General features: G+C 41.0%; 1 protein-coding gene across 1 annotated transcript; it reads left to right on the top strand.

The window, feature by feature from the left end:
• The first annotated feature begins 491 nt into the window (after positions 1–491).
• Positions 492–16,107, top strand: LOC131899630 (protein SSX3-like). The gene is made up of 5 exons (XM_059251132.1): positions 492–560; positions 995–1,109; positions 1,430–1,528; positions 3,183–3,302; positions 15,899–16,107. Exons 1-5 carry the CDS (start codon positions 492–494, stop codon positions 16,105–16,107), a joined length of 612 nt encoding a protein of 203 aa, XP_059107115.1.
• The last annotated feature ends 987 nt before the right edge of the window (positions 16,108–17,094 follow it).

The following is a 17,094-nucleotide window of genomic DNA, read 5'->3' as shown; positions in this document are numbered from 1 at the left end:
GACTTCTGACTCCCCTCTTTATAAATTAAATGATCAGTCATAAACTGTGATCATCATACTCATTACTCATCTCTCATGGCATTTGGTACTGATTATCCCTCTTCCCCAATCACCAGTGAGCACTATTTGTCTGCCAATGAAATCAACATTTTTACCTGCCCCTTATCAGTCAGAATGTGAGGTGAGTGTCCTGCTCTGCCTGACTCATCCACCAAGATCTTTCTGTATGCCCTTCAGTTCAAAACATACCCCAGTAACAGCAGTGTCTGACCTTCTCTCAGAGACTCAAAGTCATTTCAGTCATGCCACAGGAACCCTTTCATTCTTAACCCAGATACGTCTGTCCCCAGACTTTAGTCCATGGAATTCCTCAGGGACAAACAAGCCATAATGGAAAATAGTAGAATTTAATTTTAGGTGATTGGCTGATGCTGCCTTCCTTCACAGGCTGGAAATTTCAAGCTCTCTTTCAAGGTTGCATCCCTAGTGCCATGAATAGAAGAAGGCCTTGTTCAAGGAACCTCAGGAAAAGTGAGCATAAGCCAGAGAAGACATGTAAGGTGAGGTGACCTTCATGGGGCGGAGCAGTGGCCAGGAAACACCATGGAGAATTAGGTTTCTTAGTAGGTGATTGCAGAAGCACTGGGGAAGAGTAGTAATGTTACAGTAGGACATCCAAAGTCAGAGGATCTTTCTGCAGCATCTCTGAAGTCAGCAGATCTGCGACCTTGTGCTACACTGATTTGGCAACTCCTATATCCTTCTGGAAGGTGGGCGGAGAACAAGCAAGTAGAACACATCTCTATTGCATGCTAAGGAACAGGCTGGACAGTGTGTCCACAAAATTCTCTCTTTGCTCTCAATCAACCATCAGGGTTTTCTCCCAATTCCCAAGTATACCTCAGAGGTATAGAAGCAGAGGACATACTCTTGACTGAATGGCACACATGCACAGCAGATTAGCTGCCAGATTGAATTTTTCCTTCTTTTCTAGGCCTTCAAGGATATTTCCAGACACTTCTCTAAGGAAGAATGGACAAAGCTGAGTCCTTCAGAGAAAATCACCTATGTGTATATGAAAAGGAACTACACCACCATGACCAGTCTAGGTAAGAAGACGTTCTGGGTTCAGACAAGGCTGAGTGTCCTCCAGTCCCTTTCTATGCTGTGGCTTCTTCTCAGCCTCTTCCAGGTTCCTTTTTTCAAGAGAAATGTCAAGGTAACTGCTGAACCTCCTGCTCTTTTCCATCCTGTACAGGGCTGAAAGCAGAGAACAGCCACCATAGCACTCACCCCTGTAGCCGGCACTTTTCTCTCCTGCAGGCCTTTGTTCTGGTGGCCCTTATTGTCTGCCATCATCCCTGTGCCAGCACCCTGCATTCGTCTTCTCAGTTGTCCGATAAGGAAGAAACATTTTGCTTCTTTCTAGGCCTCAGAGCCCATCTCCCAGATTTCATGGATTCCAAGGAAGAGGCCTCAAAACCTGTGCTCAGTGAATCTGATGAAGGTCGTGGCCGTGAGAGTCAAGGTGAGTAGATATGGAGGGGCTTTTACAAAAAAAACGTTTTAGTCAAGATGCCAGGGAAGTTCACAGACAAATCTCCCATTCCTCAGGTCAGAGCTGAGGGAAGAGTGGTGTTGGAAAGTTACGTACTTGGGCACCACATAAAATTCTGAAACATGCAAAAGGAGGATGTATACTTTTATTGGCAGTAAGTAAATGGTAAATGTATAGATGCTGAGTGGACCTGGAAGGGGGTGAGGTTGGTGAAAGCTGAACAGACAGCTTCAGCTGTGGCTAGTTTGTTTAAAGGCATCACACAGATCTGAAGCACTTTGAGAGATAATGTTGAGCTCCAACTGAACTCAGTGTGATTCTCCATTAGTATCCGTACACTTGAAATACTTCTTTCTTAAAGTTATGATAAATACTGTTCATGAATCACAGTGTAATTACAATTTTAAATGATACATCTATCTAAACTTTCAGAATCAGCATCATAAATGCATACTCAAATCTAATAAAGATAAATATTATCCATTAGTATATCAAAATATATTAAGGAAATACAGTTTTACTCCCAACTGAATGTTATTCTGTATGTTCAGCCTGGAAAGGAATTGCCTGCTTATGTGTTCAGAAACACAGTCTATATTATTTCCATGCTGGTATTGAATTCATAGACTCGAGGAAACATCCTGCCTCATTATCCCAGGTAGGTGGGACTAGAGGCAAACAGACCATGCCTAGCAGAGAATAGCTGTTTTCCTACTCTACATACACACACACACACACACACACACACACACACACACACACACACACACACAGAGAGAGAGAGAGAGAGAGAGAGAGAGAGAGAGAGAGAGAGAGAGAGAGAGAGAGAGATGAGTGACTACACATATTTCTCACTGCTCAGGTAAGAGATAGAATATAGGTGAAAGGTGACCAGAGAAAATAGCATGGAATTTTAAAGATTGGGCTTCATGCTACAGCTCCCAGCTGGCCTCAGACTTACAGCAGCTCCCTTGCCTTAGCTTCCCAAATACTGAGATTAGAGGCTTGAGCCACCATGTGAACTTCAATCACACTTGATTAACAGACATAATTATCAACAGTGTAGCCAAATATGTTTCCTTGCTCTTCTTTCTGGCTTCTCAGCTCTAAAAAACAAACAGTCAAAACTGTCTCCAAAGAACTGTGACTCTGCAGTTAAGCAGGCTGGATTCCACAGGCTCCCACTGTAAGTATAATAGATTCAGAAATTTGGAGCTTGATATCTGCAAGGTGGTTTTGTTGTTGTCACTTTGTTGTTTCTGTTTTTACATTGAACAGTTCCCTTATACTGGAAAATTTCCAGCACCACTAAGCTAAGTCATCAACCCTTCTTCATACATTCTGTCCCACATGATAACCTAGTAAAGTATCTCATTCCAGTCATTGCTCCAGCTCTAATATGCACTCACAGGTACATGTTGGAGCAAATAGGTCACAGGGGAAGGCTCTCACTGAACTGGTCTTTATTCCAAATTGGTGAAACCCTGCTGTCTCAGTCTGTCTGTGCCAGAAGATGTTAAAAACAAGTGCTTGAAAAAAACCCATGGGTACACGTGAGTTCCAAAAGCAGACCCAGAAACCCTCTCTCCACCTGGCTCTCATGTACTACCCTTCCTTATCTCAGGGCTCAATGAAAGGGATGTGAACATTTGGAGCCATAGGCTAAGGAAAAGGAAGAAGCCAGTGATCTATGAAGAGATCAGTGACCCAGAAGAAGATGATGAAGAAGAAGAAGGCTGGACCTGTAAGTGACCCTCTGACATACTGTACACCCTAGGATATACACCTTTCTCACATAATATTGGATCCCACATGGCCAGTTGGACCTGCCAATCATCTATTTTTTGTCCTTTGTGGTGCAACATAATGGCTGAATGCAATATCCCCTGCTTCCCCACTCCCTATGAATTATGTTAGAAATCTTTCCTGCCCAGAATGTTCTAGGCTCCCAAATCCCAGGTCAGCTCTTAATGTGCAGGCCACACCTTTCTCTGATCTAGGAATTCAGAGGCCAGGTGAGGCCGACAATGAGCTCTGAGCAGAGGCTTTGCTTGAAGAGCAGAGATTCCAAGGTTGTGCAGAAGGGGGACATGTATGCTTTGCAGTGAAGGAGGGGGAGTTGAACACTAAGAACTCAGTGGGATCTCACTGATACTTGCTTTCCTTTTTTTTCTTGTCTCTGTCCCAGACAGGAGAAATAAGCCTGTGATGTGAACAAGAACATGATGAGTATCAGGATTATGAGCAAAACTGTGAAATCCTAAGCATCAAAAAGAAAAATTCTCAGCAGTGAATGTTAAGCATCATTTTACTTTTATATGGAAGGACTGTTTTGAACATTGGTCCTACTATGTGTCAGATGTTAGCATTGCTCTTGTTGTGTGTCCCTCTTATAGCACTGATCGTACTGTGTTTTTACTCTATAAGTACTGCTGTTCTGAGTGTGTTCTAGGACCTCTCTTAACATGTCTAATTGTGTTAAGCACTTTGTTGCCATTGTTCTTGTTTGTGCCAGTTCATTAGCATTCTTCTTCATATGTTCAAAGAATTCTATAAGCATCACCATTACTACATTCCCTCTATAAGCATTGTCCTTACTAAATTGTGAGCTGTAAGCATTATTCCCATTTTTCTGTGAACTACTCTCACAGAACTGCTGTTGCAAGATACCAAGAACTCTGTGATCATTTTTTTTTACTGTGATAAGCACCCTGTAAGATGTTAGTGTCCTGTTGAGAAATAAAAATTAACCATGTGTAAAAATTAACCATGTGTATTTCTGTGTGTCCCCACGCTTACCTTTTAAAGCAAGTATTGGCAGTCCCCTGTACAGAATAGCACTCCTCTTGTCTCTCATATGATCGACTGTTAAAGGAAGTCATAAGTGTTTAAGGACAGTCTTTTTTTTTCCTCTGCAGTTGCTCACACAGAGGTTAACACTGTGAGCATCTGTCACTAGCTTTGCCTTATTACAAATGAGTCTGAGATAAGTTTTTCTCAAGTTTTCTGTCTGATGCAATCCACATACTTCAAAGTCCCATATTCATGTACCCTGACACAGTCACTAACAGTGGACATTTGTACTATTGGCTGTGTTTACTCTTGTGAGGGCATGTTGGAGATGTTAAGGACAGAATTTAGAGACACAGTTGCTGTACTAAAGTTGTTATTCTTTCAACAAACACCTAATATGTGGAGTGATGTCCTAGGGCTGGAAGAGACATGGTGTTGTGGTGGGGCAGACAAATATCCCTGCCCAAATGGAGGTGGTACCTAGCATAGCTTTCATTCTACCCTAGATGAGAGCTAAGAGACCCAGATGTATCTGAGACATCTTGACACAGCTCCTAGAGCTATCTATCATCTGCAGGGGAGCTGAGTTTGGGTCTCACTGGGATGACAGGAACATTAAAAAGACGTGTGCTTGATAAGGGAAGGAGACTGAATATGTCCAGGTTATGCCCCTAATATCCAGTTTGAGGTCATTTTCCAAGGTAAGGAGTCTTCAATGAAAGGAAATGCAGGAAATGAGGGTCAAGAGTGCTGCAGTGCTCCTGGCAGTGGAGTAAGGAGGAGAAAGACCTAGGTAAAGTGTGCAGAAGGGAGCTGGCAGAGAAGCAAGCAAGAGCCAGGGAAACTGTGGGCTACCATTTTATTCTCCACAAGAATACATACAGAATACACAGAAAAGACACAATGGAGATGTGCTTTTGCTTTTCCAGGCAAACAAGGAATTCATAGATTGACACATGAGACATCTGTGGGGCATTTACCCACCAACCCCACAGTTCCCCAGAGTTTTCTTGAGTGTGAGCAGCAGGAAATATTAGATAGAAGGATTTATTGTGGAGAATCTTGCAGAGATAAACAGACAGAAAATAAAGGATAGCCTCGAGAGGGCCTGGAACCTTTCACTAATGGGCCCCAACTATCTCTGCCCCAGGGTTTTTATAGAGATGCCAAGGGGTGAAGCAAATGACCTCCTCCCCCAGCACAGCCAAGTGCAGACCATCTCAGACACCTGCACTCAGGCCCATGGTCCTAATCATCCTCTATGCGGACCTGCTGGGTAAAGCCATGAGGAACCCGAAAACGGGCTCCCACAGGTCCCCCTTTCTTAATATATAAAAATAACTATTAATGGCTTACAGCAATCTCCATAGCTGTTACACCTCCCAGTATGGGAGTAGAGGATGATAAAGATGGCATTTCTCTTTTGAATTAGGTCCAAGTTGACTACAGCAGTCTTAGCTGCCTCAAGCCCTTTCTTAACCAAAAACTCTTAAGGCAACTAACTACAAACTTAAAGAATCCCTTAGCTTCATCATTACCATTAACAGGTTAACATAAATATTACTATACATAGTCACAATTCTCCCAATCTTACAACACAAAGCAAACTCTTAACAGAACCATTTGAATTAGCATATATGGTGCTATATATAGTTAACAATTTTCTCCGTCTTACAACTTTAACTCTTAATCATTTGAATTTTCTTGCTAACAGAACATAGGAAAAACTTCTGATATATTCACATCAAACTTAAATATTTCCTTAACTCCACAAAACCAGGGTGTATTAATATCAATAGGTTAAACATAATTTCTGCAAACACAATTCAACCTTAATTCACTCATAACTCCTTCTTTTCTTGATAATTTTTTAAGCAAAATCTCAAGCCTAGTTAGAAAACACAAACTTTTCTGTTTAAACAGTTCCATTTGTAACACAAAACCAGTTCCATAAGTAATTCCATTTTTACATAAACAGTTCCATAAAACAATTCATGAATCATAAGTTAATAAAGCATATATGCATACACAAAACTGCATCTTGAATCAAGGTAGAAAACAATAAATTTCTTCATTTAAACAGTTCCATTTTTAACCCAATTCCAGAAAACAGTTCCCAGGTAATTACTATAAGTAAACTCAAGATTATCCCATTGCAATGAAATCTCTATTGTTCATTTCATTTCTTAAGTCCCAAAATTCAAATGATAAATTCTGGTACTAGCCTTCCAAATATGAAGAAATCCATAACCAAAACCTTTCTGTAGTTTTAGCTCATTTTAAGTTCAAAAGTTCAAACAAGAAATAAATTCTGGTATCAGGCTTTCACTTCCAAATATGAAGAGATGTTTTACAACCAAAACTTTTTGCAGTTAACAATTTTAGTTCAAACAAGTGTCTCTGCAACTTTTATTCTTGAGCCAGAGACCTTTTTAGTTACAGTAATATTTTAAACCGCACCGTTGATGTTAGCTCAGGTTTTTCTGTGTTGCGTTGATTTTTTATGGATCTCAGCTGTGGATTCCTTGTTGTGCTAGTTCTGGTGTCTGCCATTCTTAGCTTCTTAGTGGCTTCTGGAGCTTTTGAACCCATTCAGACTGCCTACTTTGCAGTCTACTAGGACACTACCTTCTGTGTCTCATGTTCTTTCACCATATACATTAAGCATAGATTCATACTCAATATTTACACTTTCACAAACTCACATATAACATGTGCTTAAGCATAAACTCACACTCAACATTTACACATTTTTACAAACTCATATATAACATATTAATATCTACATATTTATACTCTTTAAGGAAACTATAGAACTACTTTAGCAAATATATTTCTTATTACTTCTTATATACTTCTTATATTCATTCCATCTTCTTATTTCTTATTTAAACTTACATTTACAACTAGCATCTTACAAGCTTATTATTACATGTCTTAAGACTACCTTAGATACTTCTTGCAAGCTTATATTCTTTTTTTTTTTTTTTTTGGTTTTTTGAGACAGGGTTTCTCTGTGTAGCTTTGCGCCTTTCCTGGAACTCGCTTTGGAGACCAGGCTGGCCTCGAACTCACAGAGATCCGCCTGGCTCTGCCTCCCGAGTGCTGGGATTAAAGGCGTGCACCACCACCGCCCGGCGCAAGCTTATATTCTTAAAGGAACTCTATAGATCTATTTTACAAACTTATATAGGGCTACCATTAGCGTATATTTAACTTAGCAAACACCTAAAGATTTCTTAACACAGATCTAATAAGACAGAATAATTTGTACGAACTCACATATCTTTTCATCTTTTTCTACTTCTTACTCTTAATTATTATCACTATCTCTATTAGAAAGATTCTCTTAACTAGACAGGAAGTATGTACATCATTTCTAAAGTTTAGAGTTTATAGTCAGCTTTGCTATACAACACTGGGATTTAGTGAGTGTTGTCCTTATAGAGTTGTGATACTTGTTGCTAGGGGACTGTAACCTTCCCAGGACGAAGCCACACTCCAAAGTTGCCAGTTCTCTCACCCGTTCCAGAAACGGCAGAGATGCACTATCAGCGGTAAACCGTTTTTAACTAGAGGCTGTCCCTTCACCCAAATTCATAATAGCTCCCCTAAGTGCTTCAATTCAGATAAACGTTTCTATTACAGCAGTACTCTTGGTTTGCTCTACCAAAAAACTTCACTTCAGGCTGAGGGTGAAATTACCATATTTAGCTGCTGTAAAGCTCTTCCCAAAAATACTGCACAGCTATTAGGTGATATAAAGTATTTTTCTAAAGGAGCTAGTAAAGCCAAAAGCAGCACAGCTCCGAACTCTATTTCCTCACTGTTTGCATTAACCAGTGACAAAACCTCAGAAACACTAATTGAGCCACTTTCATTCTGGTTCCTTTATAGGAACGTCATTGGAGCTGACCCTTCCTCAGTTCCATGCTCCTTACCAGACGCTCTGGTAACCACCGAGCTTCATTCTCCTCTTGTGAAAAAACACAAACATATCCTCGACCCCATATTAAAACAGGATCGGGACCCTTCCATAATCCCAAGCAGGGATCTTTCCATTTCATTTGAGCAAAAGTCGCTTGGGTGCCACTGTGCCAAAATCTATCTGCGGCAGACTGTTCATAGACATCCATATTCAAAAAGTTCAGAACAAAAAGAGCATGATTTAATGCATTATGTGGAGATTGAGGGTAAATTTCTTCCTTTTTTATTTTTATTTTTATTTTTATTTTTTGAAGTTGTATTTTAAGACTGCTATGAGCCCTTTTACAATACCTTGTCCCTGAGGGTTATAAGGAATACCTGTTTTATGTACAATTTCCCATTGGGTACAAAATTGTTGAAATGCCTTACTACTGTATCCAGAACCATTATTAGTTTTAATAATTTTTGGTATACCCATATACGAAAAAAACTTCAAGCAGTGCATAATTACATGTTTTGTAGCTTCCCCAGATTGTGCACTAGCCATTAAAAATCCTGAATAAGTGTCAATGGTCACATGTACATATCTTAATTTGCCAAATTCTGCAATATGAGTAACATCCATTTGCCATAGATGATTAGGAAGAAGACCTTGAGGGTTTACCCCTAAGTGAGGGATAGGAAAATATTTTGGACACACCCCACATCTTTAACTATTTGATGAGCTGCTTCTTTGGCAAGATTGAATTACTTTCTCTTAAGCTTTTGCTATTTTGATGAAGAACATGTGACTGTTGAGCCATTTCCACTTGGGATAATGCTCAGCCATTGCATTACCCCTCAGCTAAAGGACCAGGAAGATTGGAGTGAGCTCTAAAATGGCCCACAAAACATGACAGCTTTCTTTTGTGGAATAGTGTTTTGAATTTGTTGAAACATTTTGACTTGATTGTTGTTAGTTCCAATATTTTCACCAAAACTGTTACTATTCAAAGGAGTCGAGAACATAGATGTTCTTTCATGAAACATATCCTTCATTAGCTTACTTTGGGAAAAAGCGTTTTCAGGATTTAGTATTTTCACTTCATTAGCTTTAACTCCTGATATTATTAGCTGTGATATTTAGTATTGATTTCTTATAAGGAACTTTCAGGTGAAACAACTATTTTTTTAAGACAGATTTCTCTGAAGTTTGTTTCCCATCTATAAAGTGTTATGCCCAGATTGTGACCCCAAAGATACCACCAAAGACCTTAGGTACAGAATGCAAAAACAAGGTTTATTTCTGTTTACAAGCCGCGGGCAGGGAAGCTCGATCCAAAGCACTCACTCGTAGTGACCGTGAGGCCAGGAGGAACTTGCTTTTTCTTTGTGTGGCTAGCTTTTTTAAAGGCAAAATCCACAAGCCCTTCAGGGGAGTTGGGGGAGTTTTGCTCGGGTGCAACTCGGATTGGTTTATTTTTATCTCTGTTCTCTTTTAATTGGGTGAGGATATGTAACCTTTGAATTTACTGGTTGGTGGTTACAATTTATCACTTTGGGGGCAGTCCAGCACAAGTCCAGGCTTAGCCCTTGAGCCACCATGGGGGCTGGCTGGCCAAGCATGTACTGCACATAACTCTAAGTTGGTGAGGGGCCCAAGAGAGTAAACATCTGGCTGAACTTTGAGCAGTCAGAGTACATGCAGAAAGGGAGCTACTGCAACGACTATGTCTTTTGTTCATGGCCCTCCCAGAAACTGCTTGTTCAAGTCTCAGGAAACTGAAATTGAGGCCTGATCTCTGAGAGAAGACTGAGCAGCCTGTTATGGCATCTGCTTGGTCCTTTCAAAAGCAGTCATTTCTTTTTTGAAGGCCTCTTTCTTATCCCCTTAATTAGATTTGCAAAGGAATTACTCATTGCAGGCAGTTTGTTCAAAAGGCAAAGAACTTCTAATTTCAACATAAGTTTCTTCATATCTAAGACAAAGTTCAGTGTATAAACTGCTTTCTCAAGGATTTTAAAGTGGCTTGTTTGCTCTTAAAGGTAGCGTTTTGTCATCCAACTACCGTAAAAACTTTGCACAGCTATTAGGGTACATAAGGCATTTTACCAAGGGAGCCCCAAACCACAAAGCACCTAGTTCTGTATCATTTCAATTTTTCATTGGAACTGACACTTAAACTCTTAGACGATTGTCCTCCTTATTCTTTTAAAAGCTTTATTTTAAGTTTACCATGAACGTATTTTCGAGCTGACAATTATTTCAGGGCAATGTTGCCATCTTTAGCGGAAAAACTACTTTTCCCAAAATGCATTTCCCTTATATCAGTCCTTTGTTGCAAGCAAGCTTATGGATTTCATTTCCCATAGTTCTTTTCGGGTCTGAGAGTCAACTGGTTCTCTTTTACCAGACTTGCTTACAAATTCTTGCCTGGGAAGTTTGAACAAAGTTTTTTGCTTTTGCAACGGGAGATTTGAACAAGCATTTTACATTTTCAGCTATGGCACATTGGGAGATTTCTGGTCTCTCCTCAGCTGGCTTTAACAGGTGTCTCTCCTTCATTTGACACTGGCCCCAGAATCAGAACTGCACCTGCTTCCTTAGCGCTCATTGAGGTGGGCAATTTCTGATAGCAACTTTCCTAGGGGCTTGTGTTTGCCTAAGCCAGTCAGTGAAAAACAAATATTTACAACAGAGCTTTTCCATAGCTCCTTCAGAGAGATTTTCTCCCACTGATTTTATTCTTATTTTGCTTATTCCTTCCCACCCCCCCCCCAGATGCAGAGCTTCAGGTATCTGTCTGCAGCTCTGTGCCTCTGCTAAGCTGCTTTTGGAGGTAGGAGCTTCTTGTCCGTTTCTGTTTTCGGGGTCTGTGTGGTTTGCATACAGACTGAAAATCTAACAAGGGAGGTTTTTGCCATTTCTAAACTCCCATTAGGACAGGTGTTTTGCCTCATCAGGCCATCACCTGGCCCAGTCCCCTAGTGGGTTGCATTTGCTTGTCTGGGTGCTCAAGGACAGAACTTATGCCAAAGGCAGTCACCCCTCAGGGCTACACTCCCTCATCTCAGGGAGTCAGTTGAAACAAAGCTTTTCTCAAAGAGGTGCTTTCTCTGACAGAAAAGAAAGCTTTTACTCCTGGATAGTTCTGTTCTGCCCTGGCTGGGCTCTTTCCCCAGACAGCATTCTGACTCAGCATCACAACTGCTTCAGACACAGTTCAGCTTTAATGTTTTCCCAGAAAGGTCCTTACTCTGATAGGAAAGCTTTTCTCAGATTTCTTTTTGCAGCTGTGGACCTATCAAACTGGGACTTGTAGGAAAGTGGACAACTGTGCTGTTCCCACTGGCTTTAGCTTTTTTTGTTCATTAGCAATCTTCCCCTGGGTCCTGCACCTTCCTGCCTCAGCTGTACGCTCCAGGAAGTTTGCCACTGCAGGAACCCTAGTATCCCTGAAATGCACTCCAACTCAGAGACACTGGCCAGTCACCTCTGGGTTGTTGCTCAGAAGAGAGGATACAATGCTAACAGAGTTTGCATTGCTTTAGGGGATCTTTGCTTAGGACAGTTAGGAGCACCTTTTCATTCTGAAATGCTCACTCAGAAACAAAACCCTTGATGCCTCAGCTGGCTGTAACTGAAAAGCTTGGCTTTTTTGCTTTTCTCAGGTAAAGTTTCCTGCCCTTTTGGGCTCTCTGTAGCTCTTTACCCACTCTCTCCCAAGCGTTTCCCTCAGGGGACTTTGACCCACTGTCTTTTACTAGCTTGAAGAGACAGAGCTTAGAAGAGGTTTTTAGGAACTTGTCCCTGCCTCCTGCATTGCAGGGAGGATTTTTAAAGCTTGAAAGAGAACTTAGAGAGGTTTTGCTGTCTTAAAAATTTTGCTGTTTTCCCTTAGAGCTAATCACAGGTGGTCCCCATACTAATATCTTCAGGTGATTCTAATTTGTCCTTCTGAGAGAGAGTTCTGAAAGGCTTTAGTTTTTAAGTTTGAGAGCTTTTGAGAAAGATTAAGGCTTTTTAGAGAGATTTTCCCCAAAAATTTTCCAAGAAAAGCTTTATAGTTTAAGAGAAAGGTTTTTCCCCCCAGGAGAGAGAAAGACCAACTTTTCCCAAAACTTTGGACTTTAAACTTTTTGACTTCTTACACCCACATTTTTGCCTCAGGGAGAAAACATTTTCTCCTGCTTGGATTTAGCATTTCAGCTGTCCCCAGGACAAACGCTTCCATAGGAAACTTTTTCTTCCCCATAAGCTCAAAGAAGAGCTTTTTTACTACCCGTAAAGCCCAAAGAAAGATTTTTTTCCCAGTTTGCGTTCATAGCCCCCAAGTTAGAAAATTGAAGACTTTTTCTGTTTAGCTGCCTTACTTAATTTTCTACACAATCTTACACTTCTAAGTTTTTCCTACACTATATTACTATCCTATACCTTATACTTATTTTTCACAGATAGAAATTGAGAAAGGGATAGAATATAGAAAATTTTGACAGAAGAGAATTTCGCTGCAGCATCGGACATCCTTCCAGTCCGTTTTCCTTTTCTCTCGAGGATAAAATTCCTGCCCCTCAATTATATATATAAAATATACTTTTTCCATAACACTAGCATGCCCTTCCACTGGTAGGGCTGGCTCAGCACTTTCACCAAAAAGTCTGTAACAAAACTATTATTTTCCTTTATCTATAGCCCCTATCACTTTGTCTTTAGTCTCTGTTCATTCGTCTTAGTCCCCCCTTTTTTTCTAGTTTCTTTAGTCCCTGCTCATGGCGCCATTCTGTGGGGGCGTTTACCCACCAACCCCACGGTTCCCCAGAGTTTTCTTGAGTGTGAGCAGCAGGAAATATTAGATAGAAGGATTTATTGTGGAGAATCTTGCAGAGATAAACAGAAAATAAAGGATAGCCTCGAGAGGGCCTGGAACCTTTTCCAATGGGCCCTGACTGTCTCTGCCCCAGGGTTTTTATAGAGAAGCCAAGGGGTGGAGCAAATGACCTCCTCCCCTAGCACAGCCAAGTGCAGAACATCTGACACCTGCACTCAGGCCCATGGTCCTAATCATCCTCTATGTGGACCTGCTGGGTAAAGCCATGAGGAACCCGAAAACCGGCTCCCACAGACATCCACAGGAAGGGTGCCTCAAAGGTACTGATTCATGATAGAAAACTCATTTTTAAACAATTTGTGGATGTCCGTGTGTGTGTGTGTGTGTGTGTGTGTGTGTGTGTGTGTGTGTGTGGTCATAAGACAACTTGGTGTGATCAGTTCACTTCTCCCACCATGTGACTTCTGGGGTTGAACACGGATTGTTAGGCTTGGTAGTGAGCATCTTTATCTACACAGTCGTCTTTGCCTTCCCTTGGAAAATATTTTCATGATGTTCTTGTTTTTTCTAATAGATCCTTGCCCCCATTCTCTCTTTCCCCTCCCTCTCCTTTATTGTCTCTTCCCAGGTGACAGATGCAAATTCTGTAATGCAGTGGATGCTGGCTTTACATGTCCCAACACCCAGCCCTGCTGCCCTTAAAGTGTGGACCAGTAAAGACAGAAATGAAGCTATGGTAGGATACTGACATTTTTCCTGGCTTAGCTTTATTTGACAATAATTTTGTGCTATGCTTCCAGGGTCTAACTGAGGATCACCAGTATGCCACAAAAGGTCTCTACCATTGAGTTACATTTCATCATTTAGTGTCCTCATCACTCTGACCAAATGCTTGGGAAAAATAATTTCAATGGGAAAGCCTCCTTTGGGGTTTACAGTTTGAGATGGTTCAGTTTAGACTTACATTTGCAATAAACTTGGGCCGAACAGAATGTGATAGGAGTATATTCTAGAGAGTTATCTTCAGTTTTTCCTGGACAGTAAGGAGAAAAAAAAAAAAAGGAGAGAACATGAAGGAGTCAGGGCAAGGTCTAGTCCCAGGTAAATCCCACAGTCGCTAACTTCCTCCAAAAAGGCCCCATCACTTGCTTTTTAACCATCTCTCAAAAATGCCTTCACTTATGAACCCATTAAGGGATTTATACATTGAGTAGGCCCAAGCCCTTAAGATCTCATTATCTCTGGGAAAACCTTTATGTATAGACACACAGGTGACCTTTACTAATCTCCTGGGCTTTTCTCAATCTAATCAAGTTTACAGTGAAAATCATATATATATATATATATATATATATATATATATGATTATCTTATATACCTATGGAGATATCATATATATCTCCATAGCCATTTTCATTTTTAAGCCTGGTGTCATTAAATTTGAGTGACATCAAATTTCCCATCTGCTTACCACAGTCTCCAGAACTGGGAATTATAGGAGAGAGAGAGAGAGAGAGAGAGAGAGAGAGACAGAGACAGAGACAGAGACAGAGACAGAGACACAGAGAGAGACAGAGAGAGAGAGAATATTTATAAATTCATGGTACTGTGTCCATCTTAGATTTTGTTTTGTTAAGTTTTGTTAGGATGGTTGGGGGATGTACTTTTGACTCAGGGTCCCACTATGTAGACCAGGCTATACTGAAACTTGTTCCATAGCCATATACTGGTCAGTTTTTCTGTTGTCAATATGACACAAGCTAGACTCAGCTGGAAAGAGAGAAATTCTGGTGAGGAATTGCCTCCATTATATTGGCAAGTCTGTGGAGGCATTTTCTTGGTAACTGATTGTTGCAGGCTGGGGAAACCTCTGGGAAGGTGGTCCTGGGTTGTATAAGAAAGCATTTTGAATAAGATATGGAGAGTAAGATCGTAAGCAGTGTTTTTCCACCACCTCTGCTTCAGTTTCTGTCCTGAGTTCCTGCGCTTCCCACCATGATGGAGCATAATCCGGAAGATCAAATAAATGCTGTCTTTCTCAAGTTGCTTATGCCCCTTGCATTTATCACAGCAATAGAAAGTAAATGAAGAACATCTCTCATTGGTCTGTAATTTATAATCTTCCTCCCTCAGCCTCCAGTGTGCTGGGGTTATAGGGTGTACCACAGCACCCTGTAGAATTTTGAAAGCAAGTATTCTAGTTGTTTTAAAACACTAATCCATGTCCTTTGTCTACAACTTGGAAAAACCATGAGCATACATACAGGGATATCAGTAGAATCACTAGAAGGAAAGAGGTCTGAGCTTCATTCATTAAAACCCACAATACTTAACACACATCCTGGACCTGGAGTATAGCTCTGTAGAAAAGTCTCTGACAAACATGCATAGGGCTCTAGGATACAACACTAGAAAAGAAAAAGTAGTGCACACATGCATGCATTCATTGCAGCTTCACTTCATGTTGGCTTCCCTGGCCTGCAGGGTCCGATGTGGCTCTGAGTGTCTGGGCTTTGGCATTAGCTCTCACTTACCTTCATTCCCATGTGTCATCATGCAGTGACTACTCTAACACCCTATGTAGTAGTCAGAGTCACCCAGGAAAGTCATGCTGAGACTCAGAGGGGCATGGGTGTGCGTGGTTTCTACACCTCCCAGCATCATTTCACCTTGTGCACAAAGGCATATCTCAGGTGCAGTCAGACCAAGGGCTGCTAAAATAGACATGCTACTAATTCTTGATGGAGAAGAGGTTAAGCACTGTATCAATCTTGTTTTCTGATATTTTCCATCTCTGTCATTTTTGTGGTAGGCAATATCTTTTTTCTAGAAGGTGCCAGCACTCTGTTTAATGCTAAAACTGCAAGAGAAAGTGACTTTTCTCACTGTGCACAGCAGGTAGAACACGATGTGCATCACTCAGAGGGTGAAAGGTCAGGTATGAGGGGCAGTATGGCAGACGAATCAACAGAAGTCCAAGATGAAGGCTCAGATATGGGGAATAACAATAGAGAAAAGTAACTCAAGATCCATTCAAGTGTGGAGAAGAGGGGATACATAATCTTTTGTGCAGGCATCATTTCTGCCAGAGCCATGTCTTGACTTTCTTGTGGAATTCAGTGGTGTACATAGTAAATTGTGTCACACAGGTGCCACCATCCTTAAGTTGAAACCTTGATGTTTCATGTGACTGTACTGGAGAGAGGGTCTTGAAGGAGCCAATGCAGGTTAGAGGAGAGCATATGGATTGGACCTAGTGCCTCATGCAAGAGGGAAGCACAGCAGAAATCTCTGTCTCTATAGCAGTGATAATGAAGTAAGATGGCAGCTGTCAGCAAGCTAGAGAAAGGGGGGCTCTCAGCAGAAACCAACCATGCTATTATTGAAGTCAGTTAAGCTGGGAGTTATACACAAGGCAGTCAAAGAAACTACAGTTGTATTTTTCTGGTGGTTTCCTGGCTAACTACAATGACCATTTCTTTCCGTCATATCAGAGACTAAGGTGCCAAGGGTCATTGCCAGTTACCCCACAAATGAACTCTGAAGGGTCTGAGTACTCAACACATCACAGCTTCATTTGCTTTGTGTTTTTGACCATCTTATCTATCCCCCACAGAGTTTTCCAGAGAATCATAGAAAGAAACTCCCAAAATGAGAGATCTGGTCTACAATTTTTGGGAGGGCAAAAGCATCACTTTAACTCCAAGAATATGGCAAGAACTTTCATAATATCAACAGTATCTCTTTTAAAGTGGAACTTCAAGACAGTCTACCATTAGCCAACCTTGTGTCAGCCCATTCCAAGCTCTCTGGAGGCTTTGCCCTTGTCTTTCCTTTGCTAAATAAATCCTTGTTTAAACTATCTGTTGGGTTAGAGATATAGCTCAGTGGTAGAGTGTTTGCTTAACAGACATGAAGGCCTAGTCATACCTCAGAACTACCAGAAACAATGACTCCATCTAGGGCTGGGGAAATGGCCCAGTGGGTAAAGTACTTGCAATATATGTA

This window comes from Peromyscus eremicus, chromosome X (genome assembly GCF_949786415.1).
Source record: "Peromyscus eremicus chromosome X, PerEre_H2_v1, whole genome shotgun sequence".
NCBI classification, from domain to species: domain Eukaryota; kingdom Metazoa; phylum Chordata; class Mammalia; order Rodentia; family Cricetidae; genus Peromyscus; species Peromyscus eremicus.
The sequence above is the reverse complement of the archived record's forward strand: the minus strand, read 5'-3'. Positions and strand labels throughout refer to the sequence as shown.